General features: G+C 38.3%; 1 protein-coding gene across 1 annotated transcript in view; it reads left to right on the forward strand.

The window, feature by feature from the left end:
- FARS2 (phenylalanyl-tRNA synthetase 2, mitochondrial) overlaps positions 1-8,444 on the forward strand; it is a gene marked incomplete at its 3' end in the record, with an annotated part of 19,635 nt that extends 11,191 nt beyond the window's left edge. Inside the window, exons 2-3 of the mRNA XM_010167465.1 lie at positions 697-856; positions 8,313-8,444. Coding sequence (XP_010165767.1) covers positions 697-856; positions 8,313-8,444 — 292 coding nt within the window. The remainder of the gene's footprint in view (positions 1-696; positions 857-8,312) is intronic.
- Positions 8,445-10,953: the final 2,509 nt, after the last annotated feature.

Below are 10,953 nucleotides of genomic sequence, written 5' to 3' on the forward strand. Positions count from 1 at the left end.
TGTGCTGCTGCTTAATTTATCTGGAAACTGCAGACCAAGACCATAAATCCTTAAATGCCCCATAGACAAGATTCCTTTACACAGAAGGGTGCTGTCTGTGGGGAAAAATGTGTCCTTAAATGAATAAACTGTACCCAAGATGAATCAAATATAAACAGCTTAAGGTCTCATTAAACTGCCACGTTTTTTTGGTTTGTGTTGTGTTTTGGTTTGTTTTTTAAAGTTCATTTGATTACAGCTTTTTAAGTGTTGGGTTTTTTTGTTATTTCTTTTACATAATTCAATTACTGAAAAAAATCAAAGCTGTGATAAATGCCATTGTGTATTGTAGTTTTGGGGATATAATTTACATATATTGTACGGTGTACTTTGTTCTGCATGATAACTTTCAGAGTAACAGAATCAGAAAAAAAAAGATGTTTCCTTTTAATATTAAATTAAATTAATATTTTCCTGTATCTGATCATATTATTTGAAGATATGGTGCAGAAATAAAACTTATTATTTGAATATTTCTGTTCTTGTGATGATTTATCTCTGTTTAGTGAACAGAATTTGTATAAAATCAGTCTTTACACTTGTTTTTCATGGTGCAGACTTAGCAGGTAAGATTCCCACGTAATAAAACTTCATTCTCTGTTTTTGTTTAGAAAGTCACTGATGCAAAACACTGATGTTTTTGTGGTTGTGTTCTAGTTGTTCTCCAACATTAAAGATGGTGAAGGCTTACAGTTGTTTGAGCAAGGTCATCGCACTGCGCACAAGCAAGAGTGTCACACCATGGAGGCAGTGAGGCTGGTGGAGTTCAACCTGAAGCAAGTGCTGACAAAGCTCATGACTCACATCTTTGGTAATGGTAGGTTCTTGCACCTTTTTTCCTGGACTGCTGATGGCTGTAGGCATATGGACTTTTGAGAAACATTTTGCTGCATAATAAAAACAGGAGGCTTCGGGGTGGTGCTGACAGCTGGTATACTGAAACAGCCAGGTGGGTTTTTTTTTCTAATGAGAGTTACAGTAATTTCAGGAGTCTCCATTCATATTCTTTACTATTACATTTTTGTCTTAAGTTTAGTCAGTGTCCTTTAATGTCAGAGTAACTGGCAATTGATTGGCCAGTCAGCTGTAACCTGTACTTGTATGTTACTGTTCTTTAGTACTGTTATATCCACACCTTAATTATTGAGCACAGCCCAAGAGGCCATACACACTCCTCTCTTGGTTTTCCTAAATATTGGTGCACACAGCACTGTGAATCATCAGGTTTTTGTAAAAATGTTTTGGTCTCCAGCATGTCAGGGTAATGGAGTGGGCATGAATACAGATAGGGACACGTGCTGGACCCGACTACAGGCACTCGTCTGGCAGAAGCCATGTGTTAGAATAAACACAGTGTACCTGTTGGTGTGGGCTCTGTGAGGAGAGGCAGCTCCAGCACAAAGCTGTGCAAGACACCCTCTGCTTCATCCTCATGGGCCTCCCATGTCCCCATAGGGACAGAGCATGGCTGTGGCATTGTATCTGGGGGTGCATGAGAGCATGGGTGCTGCTGGGGAGGGTGCGGGGCAACAGTCGCATCTCACACTGGCAGCAGGGAGGTTGACAGGAGAAGGGAGAGGGTATGTACCTGCCTGTGCTGCTTTGCTGCATGCATGCACAAAATGTCTTGAGCATTTCTCTTGCACAAATAAATTAAACCTTGTAGCTGAGGGGGGATGGTACTTGCTAAGTTAGCGCCAAGCTGAAAAATAATTGCCTTTTGGTACTTAGAGTGGAATGAGGAAGGGTAATGAATGTCTGTGTATGTGTGTGAAATATCCTCTCCTTGGAAATACCTCCCTTCAGTTTCAGGAGCTGAATTTATAAATTACCTGAGTCAAAATTGCTACATTAATGCTATTTCCTGGCAAGAAGGCTGCTCTTCTGAGCTGATTCATTTTTCTGTTGGGGAAATACTGGATAGCATTAGAATGTATGGGGTATCCTGGCTACTTTCAAAGTTATTTTAAGATGCCCACTGCATTTAGGGCAGTAGTTCCAACAGTGGATTTTGTTCTGTTCTACCTGGACAAAATTTTAAGTTTCTGAGTTCAGATTTTCTTGTGGTTGTGTTTTATTTAACAGTGGCATTTTGAAACATACAAAATTAGGATCAAAGTGAGTAATAGTAAGAGTGGTATTTTTAGATCAACCTCGGATGCTAAGGGTGTTGTTTAAAGTGAGCAGTTTCTAGGAGTTATTAGTGATATTTGAGACTGCAGTGATATCCTTCTATAACTGTTGACAGATACTGCACTTTAAGCTTCAGTATGTTGGCTATTACTAGTTCTTCTACAGTCCACACAGTAGCTAGAAAGACATTAAAAAATATATTCTTAATGATTGTAAACCTACAGATAAAAGTAGATGCTGCCTTCTTACTGCAGGGATTTTCTGTTTCTATGCCTCCAATATTTTTCCTGAAATACAAAACCAAGGTATAGTTAGTGATTTAAATTTAATTATCTCTCCCCTCCTACAATGGAAGTATTAAGCTCTCTCCTTCTTGATCTTCTAAGCTGTGAGTACAAACAGGAAGGTAATATTCAAAGAAGCAAACTTCGTGCTAGGCACTAGACATGAGATTGATGCAGTGCAAGTAACCTGGGGCACACATCATTAAATATTTGTCTTTTGACTTTATACTTTTGATTACTTTTTTTGACTCAGCTTCTATGGATTTTAACTTAAAATTTAAGACGTATTTTACTACATTTATTGCTTTTGGAAAAATTCTGTATTTTTCCTTTGTGTGGATATTCTATCAAGCCCCATGTTCTGATAAAAGCAAAAATTTCATTCCTTTTGTAGTTCACATCAGTTGTTCTTTACGGCCTGTGCTGTCAGCAGAATATTGCAGTAAAGTTGCACATCTTTTCTACCATGACAGCATGATCACAGAATCACAAAATTATAGGGGTTGGAAGGGACCTCAGGAGATCATCCAGTCCAACCCCCCTGAGGTCCTCTACACCAGGTTGCACAAGAAAGTGTCCAGGCAGGTTTTGAACATCTCCAGAGATGGAGACTCCACAACCTCTCTGGGCAGCCTGTCCTAGTGCTCCATCACCCTCACAGTAAAGAAGTTTTTCCTTAAGTTTGTGTGGAACTTCTGGTGTTCCAGGTTTTGCCCATTGCCCCATGATCATAGCTGCAGTAAGCTGCTGAAATGTTGCGTTGTTATACAGTCAACTGTTATTCATAGGCAGACTGGATTGCAGGTGAAGTCTACCATGAATGCACAGATATGCAGTATGGTTTTACATAGTAAACTAACTTAGGCCTGAAGTCCTGGACTTGGATAGCTGTGCTTCTGCAGTGCTTCTCTGTTAATTTACTAGCTCAGGGTGATGGTAGATTGTGGATCCCTGCAGGGAAGTTAAACCACTGACTTTTTTTGTTATATTTGAGATATGTATTGCACTAGATTAGTTTACATAATATTTAATGAGACAGTTTTGCATGACCTGACTCATCCCACACTATCTGGATACCTTAGTGTTGATTGCACATGCCAATAGTCAATATAACAAAAGTTGCTTAAAGGTCACTAGGTTGTCATGAGGAAGGTCAAAGACTTCATAAAAATCTGCATGAACGTTTATTCCCAAGGTGTCTTTTCATTTCTTCGTGGCTTTGCCAGTAGGCAAAGGAATGATGGATAATGGAGGCGGGGGCGGGGGGGGGAAGATCTGGAGCATGCAATTGACCCTTGATAGTGTAAGATAGTTCTTTTTGTGATGCTTTCTGGTGATATGCCGTGTCTGATTTTGCATTCTACAAGTGATGCTCTTTCAGTTTCTTTCATGAGATTTTTGCTATCAGGAAGCTATTTCAACTATTAAGCCTAGAGATCACCTTTCTTAGTTTTCCTCTATGATATAGTACACACTTAAAACCCACTAATTTAACTTACACCTCCATCTCCATGTGGAGATCTCTCAGTGTAGGAAGTCTGTTCTCATCGTAGTTACCTTGTAATGAGGCTTTCTAAGGTTAGTTGTCTTGGGTTTCATCATAAAGTTAGTCAGTCAGTCTTGCCCAGCTCCAGTTCTTTCTCTAACCCTTCTGTAGTTTGACAGAAGCTTTCTGGACCCCAAGAGATTCATAAGTAACCTTACTATAGCAAATAGAAAAGAGTGACTGTGTGCTGGTTCTGTCATTTGTTGCTTTATGCTAAATGACCCCAAATTCACTGCTGTCCCATATTTATCTACCCAGTTCCTAGGAGCTGGGTAGAGAAGGCAGGAGAGTGAGTAATGCCATCATGCTTTGACTGATGGTTCTGCTGCTGCTGGTTCTCACTGAACAGCCACCGGATGTCTTTTAGATCAAACATGTTGTTCTGCTCTTCCTTCTTAACTCTTGTTCTGTTATCTCCTTTGAGTGTATGGAGATCTGTGAGTGTGAGGAGATTAAAAAAAAAAAAACAAACCCCAAACATTTATTGAGGACATAATGATCTGGCTAATAATAATGTGAGCTAACATAGGGTTATAGGCAGCCAGCTCTTGTCTGCTGCAAGTGAGATGAATTAGCTGAAGCAATGAGGTTCAGAGTACTTAAAAATCAACATACTTCTTGAGTGGCCGTGGCTTGATACCTTCTGTGCTCCTCAGCACTCCCTCTGCCCCCCTGTCCTTTTTCTCACATAGACTCATTCTCTAAAAATAATCCTCTCAACAACAAAGAGAATTTCTGGTCAGTGAAGACCATCTGGGTCTCTGGCTTTGTTGCTTCTGTGCTGTAGCTTAGCAATAGGCTGCTTTCATGTATTGTTTTTTTATTTCTTTCTTTTGAGTACTGTTGGTCAAGCCTCTCTCATTATGAGACCCAATTAGGCTAGCACTGACAGATACTTGTTTAGCTTAACTGATAAACATCTTTTTTTTTTTCTTCTTTAGTGCAGGCTATGACCAATTCCTTATCTGGATTCAATACTCAGAAATAACACCAACTATTCACTTTTTCCTTACTTGCTGTAAAGGTGACATGTAAGTTAGCTATGGACATGTACCCACTGGAAGGACTCCCATGAGCACCAAGGCTGTGAAACAAGCAGGTGTCCTCTGCTGATGTAAATAATCTCTTTGAACTAGGAAAATTACTGAGTTTGTATCTAGTGATCACTCTTTGGTTAGGTTCAGCATTGTGCTTTTTTAAGTGCCTCTGTTTTAAGACAGATACACATCTCTTGCCCCCCTAAAATTTCTAGAAAAGATAATTTTTGCCAGCATTTCGTAGGCTGTATGTGAAGAAATAAATTAGGCCTAATCAACTAAATTATATAGTACTACAGAAAGCCTAATCTTCATAATCCTTTTAAGTCTTTAGTGGTTTAATTTGCTGAGTGTGAGCAATGCCCTTTATTCCTTGGGAATACATTGAGCACCAAGACAATATTTTTGTATCTAAATAATAAATATACCCATTTATTCTGTGACAGTCTATAAAAACGCAGTTAGAAGGCTTAATCTTGCTGAAGACTGAGCACCCTCTGCTTTTCAGTAAAGTCTTCCAGAGCCAAAAGTCTGAAGGAACACTTGAATATAAACTACAGAGCTATTCCCGATTGTCCTGGCTTCTGTATGAATAAAATTATTGTGGTATATGAGATTAACTATTAATTTAGAGAACAGAATGAAGACGAGAGTTGTTTCTTTGTTGTGAATTTGTTTTGTTTTATTCAGGTTTTTGTTTGTTTATTTGCATTTAAAACAAATGCCTCTTAAGTACTAATATGCATTAGAATTCAAAATTTAAAAAAGCTTTCAATTATTTTTTTACCTTTTAAAATTTATTTTAATTAAGAACAAAAAGCAGAGAAATCCATTTTTTTTTTCCTGGAGCTTCATTTTGAAGTAAACAGAGGATTAAAAAGAAACCAATATCCGAATGTTTTTACTGAATACAAAACTATTTGAATATTCAATGTCATTCTTGCTGCACTTGCAAATTTTGCAAACTAAATGAAGATATTTTATATGTGCATGGCTCTGCTGTGAATGCAGAGTTGTACAGCCCTAGAAATAAAAATGCATTTGTACCAAGACTCAGAAACTGAAAAAATGTTTTCCTCACACCATACTGTTATATATGCATGACTTTTTTCGTCTATGTAATTTTTTATTATGCAGAAAAAACAGCAATAAAGTGATTGCTTTAAGTCACAGTACAGTTATGAATGGTATGACTTCAAATACTTCTATTTTTCTGAGTTCTGTGTGTAAAATTATCAAAAATACTTTTTTTCATTTATATAATTTTCTGAGGTTGATTTTTTTAAGAGAAAAGAAAATCTAGATGTACCAGAGTGTGTGTTTTGAAATCTGCCTCTCTATTTGAAAGTTCATAGTATCAAGAAAAGTTCCCTGTAACTCTTAAATGTTTTATGTTTTGGCTATATATGTACCTTTTTTGTAACTTATTGTTTCAGTTTCTGTAGCCACATTTAATGTTTCAGAACTAATCAAATACTACAGAAAATGTTTTAAATTAAAAAACTCAGTATAAATAATGACATTTTCTATTTTAAGTTCCTTTTATGAAACAAAACCAAAAAAAGCCTGAAAATCAAACCAGGGATGCTAAAGTTTACCATCACCCAAATGACCTTTGCTGTGCCCCTTATTTTCAAAATAATAATTTTTCAACCTGCCTGGTTGTTAATGATCTGAATGCTGACTAACATTTGTCTTGACTGGAGGGAAAGATGGGCTTGGGGTTAAGGCATCAGCTCACAAAATTCACAGTTCAATTCTCTTTCGACGTTTTTACAGTCCACATTTGAGACTTCTTTTTTCCTGACACCTTGTGGTGGGTTGACCCTGGCTAGAGGCCAGATGCCCACCAAAGCCCGCTCTATCACTCCCCCTCCTCAATTGGGCAGGGGAGAAGATAAGATGGAACACAAGAGAAAAAAAAAACTCGTGGGTTGAGACAAAGGCAGTTTAATAGAAGCAAAGCAAAGCTGCGCGCGCAGAAGCAAAAGAACAAAATATTTATTCTCTACTTCCCATCAGCAGGCGATGTTTGTCCACTTCCCGGGAAGCAGGGTTTTGCATACGCGTTGCGGTTCCTGGAGGACAAACGGAAGTAACGAATGCCCTCCCCTCCCACTCCTTTTCCCTTGCTTTTATTTCTGAGCATACGTCATATGGTATGGAATATCCCTTTGGTCCGTTTGGGTCAGCTGTCCTGGCTGTGTCCCCTCCCAAGACCTTCCCCACCTCCAGCCTACTGGGGGAAATGTTGGAGAGACAGCCTTGGTGCTGTGCTAGCACTGCTCAGCAGTAACCAAAACACTGGGGTGTTATCAACACCCCTCGAGCCACCAATACAAAACACAGCACTCTGAGGGCTGCCGCAGGGAAAATAAACTCCAGCCCAGCCAGACCCAATACACACCTAATGGTTAGAAAAAATTCTTTAGTGAAACAAAGCTTGTGGAAATGATTACAAGAACTAAAACTCATCAAATATAATGAGGACCTTGACAACACCCTTGCTTTTGTCAGCACTGTACACCTTGCCTTCTTCTGGCTCCGCTGCTCTGAGATGCCAGGGGTTTCCTGCATTCCCAGTGGTACCTGCAGAGGTGCTGAGCTGGGGAGGAGGGGGAGTTACCCAGTGGCACCTTTCTCTTACACTTCACATCCAAAGTAAACTCTTGTCTCCTGGGTTCAGAGTACTCTGTGTGTGTTGGTACATAACATACCTTAATAATGTACAACTCCGTGTATATGTATTTATATTTGTGTGTATGAATATTTTTACCTTTTATATTTAAACACATACAGAAAGAACAGCTTTGTATTTTAAATAGGTTCTGATGAAAAAAAATATTACTTGCCTACCTGATCCATAAAAGACTAAGTAAAAATTAAAGACACAGCTTTTCCTGCGAGGAGCAGTTAGTCATTTTCTGGCGCAAAGAGTAACAAAATTACTGACTTTCTCATGATATTGGCTCATTTTTGCTTGATGCCAGGTGGTTGCTAGAGTTTGACAAATGATTGATTTGGTTTCAAAGGATACCTGAATTGCACAAAGTGTTTTTCATATTAGAAAAGACATGGTCATTTTTTTCCCACAAGTTTTAAGATTTATTGCCTTGCACAAGTGTTGTAAATTAGTTTGTTTTCTATTTGTTTTCTCTGGATTGCTGTAATTGGTGTCATTAGTTTGAAGGGCAAGTTTTACAGATGGTTGGAGGGATGGCCTTTTAAGCATACACCCTTCATATTTATTTATTTTTTAAAACACTGCTACAGGACTGCAAGTCAGATGGGTAGACTGCTACTTCCCGTTTACTCACCCTTCCTTTGAGATGGAGATCAACTTCCAAGGAGAATGGATGGAGGTCCTGGGCTGCGGGGTCATGGAGCAACAGCTAGTTAACTCAGGTACTGAAACTCCTTTACTTCATTGACATCTCTATTAGGAAACACTTCCAGGACAATCAGCTTCACAGTCACCTTCTCCCCTGGTGACCGCAGACATCTCTGTTCCTGGCAGCCGCCACAAATAGTCCTCTGGTGGAATGCAGCCCTTGTGTGCTGAGGTTCGAGGGTAGCAATGGAGCGAGCTGGAGCCTGCACACAGAACGCTTGCTTTTTATTTCGTGCAGTAAAGAGGGGGACAGATGTCAGCTTTAAAAGAGAAACTGACAAATTAGGGTGTGCAGTTTATTTTCTCTTCTAAGAGCTGTCAAGTGCATTCATAGTTATAATTAAAAAGTATCATAAGCAAATAGCATCCTCTCATATTTGGAATATCAGAGTGCTCCTGTATCTCTAAAGTGTAGAAAGAGGAATGCGATATTTTTCATATTGCTGTTTGGTCACTGGGTAAATGGTAGGTTGCATTTTGCTTATGTTTTGTTTCTTTTCTCCTTGGGCTGATAATTTGAGGTTGTAAACTGCATTAAGAGTAACATCGTTTATTTTAATTTAAATTATTACAGAGCAATATCAGATTTTGCTTTCTAAAATGTACACATAAGTACAAAAGAAGTAGAGGAGAAATTTGTAGGTTTTTTCTGAGTATTTTTATATAGAGAATTTTACATGCTTGCTTTTTCATTAGCTGCAAATAGGCAATTCTTTGTAAGCACAGGGCAGGCTGCATGTGCTCAGACCTCTGTCATTCGGTATCTTCCAGTACTCTCTATTAACCATGGGAGCCTTTTGCAATATGATCCATTTAATTCTTGCAAATATGCTTTCAGATGACTTCTTTTGCAGTTGGTTTCCTACACTATTGTTGTATTTTCCTGTGCTCGAAATTCCTTCTGTTAAAGTCCAAGTACTACAAACGGCCCCGTTACTTGGCACAGCTTGTTTTCCTCAAAGTTTGAATGTATTTTAACATGATCATTTTCCTTTTAAAAAGGTGTCCTCTTCCAGAGTTTCTTCCCAATGGGTTAATGGTTTATGCTAACATTCTTTCTGAAGTTATTATGTTCGTGGTATGGTAAATACAATACAGCTTCTGATCAACCTCAGAAGTGAAAGGCTACTGTGTAATATTATTTCCATCAGATGTAACACACCAACGGCTAGGCTTTCTTCTTGAAAAGATTTTATGTTGCTTAGATCTTAATTTTAGATGCCTTTCATGTGTGTGAGAAGAGCTAAACTGTGTCCTCAAAACAATTGCTGTCTGTGTTTGTGTGTATGTGAATGGTTTCTACACTGGTCAAAGTTTTCAATTTATTCTGCCTCAGCTCTTTTTCACCTTTCTGAATTATGGCGTTCAGAATTAAATCCCTCCTGCACCAAAACTCTCCTAACTATTCACTGTAATTCTAATCTTGCAATAACTCGTGAATTTAGTAACTCAGTCGTAGCTTTTGAATGACTTAGACTTGTATTATCAAAACAAACAAAAAAGATTCTTTCACTTTATTAGCAAGATATTTTTAGAGGGTGAAAACTCAGTTGTGGAGGTGCCAGTCATTTTTCACTTCAAGATAATTGCACTTTATGTAGCCACAGTTTTGTTTCCCTGCTACCTTCAGTAGCTCTGCAGAAACACTTGGCTGCAAAAGCTGTGTCTAATGCATCTCAGTGTGATTTTTTTGAAACATTAGAATCTGATTACCACAAGTGAGGAAAAAGTGTGGCTAATAATTATGTTGTCTAACAATTAGCTTATTTGGTTTAAAGTAACAATGAGGACAAGGTCTTCTCTGCCTACTGCTGCTCTTGAGTATTTTCTTCTTTAATCCTCTTTTGCAACAATTTAAAACGCCAGTATGTTTCTGGCATGCTAACTTGCATCTGTTTATGTGATGAAGGTGAAGCCAAGTTTACTATTACTAACCCATAGATTTTTTTTTAAATGTGTTATGGCAGCTTTTGCCCAAAACTGAAAAATCCACAAGTCCAGAAAGTAGATTCTTTGCAGAGAAGGATTCTTTCCTAGCTCCTTCATCATTTTTTGCTAGCAGAACTCAAGTGCTTTCCAAAGCCACCCCACATCTGAACAGCAATAGTTTTTTTTTAATAGTTTCTTTTTTTACCTTAAAATATCCTTAATGCCTTCAGTATCCACAATCAATGGATATTACTTATTACTCTGATCACATGCCCCTAAATTTCTTTGAAACACTAAAGTTTCATTTTTAAAGCCTTCAATTTTAAACCAGTGCAGATCAGCAAGGAATAGGAACTTCCTCAGACTTGGTAGGAAGGCCTGTGACTTCCCAGTAACTCTGTCCTTGTGCCTCTTGTTCCAAATACTACTGGTTCATCTTTATAGGAGGCAGTGTTATTTTCAGTCTGTGGAGGTTTCCAGGCAAAAGAAATTGAGGTGAACTACTCAGAAAAACACTATGTTGTAGTTCCGGGGGTTGTTTTAGTTTGTGTGGTGTTGTTTTGGTTTTGTTTTTTGGAACCCCACCATTTGTTC

Source organism: Antrostomus carolinensis, unplaced genomic scaffold, assembly GCF_000700745.2.
Source record: "Antrostomus carolinensis isolate BGI_N321 unplaced genomic scaffold, ASM70074v2 scaffold1145, whole genome shotgun sequence".
NCBI lineage: Eukaryota > Metazoa > Chordata > Aves > Caprimulgiformes > Caprimulgidae > Antrostomus > Antrostomus carolinensis.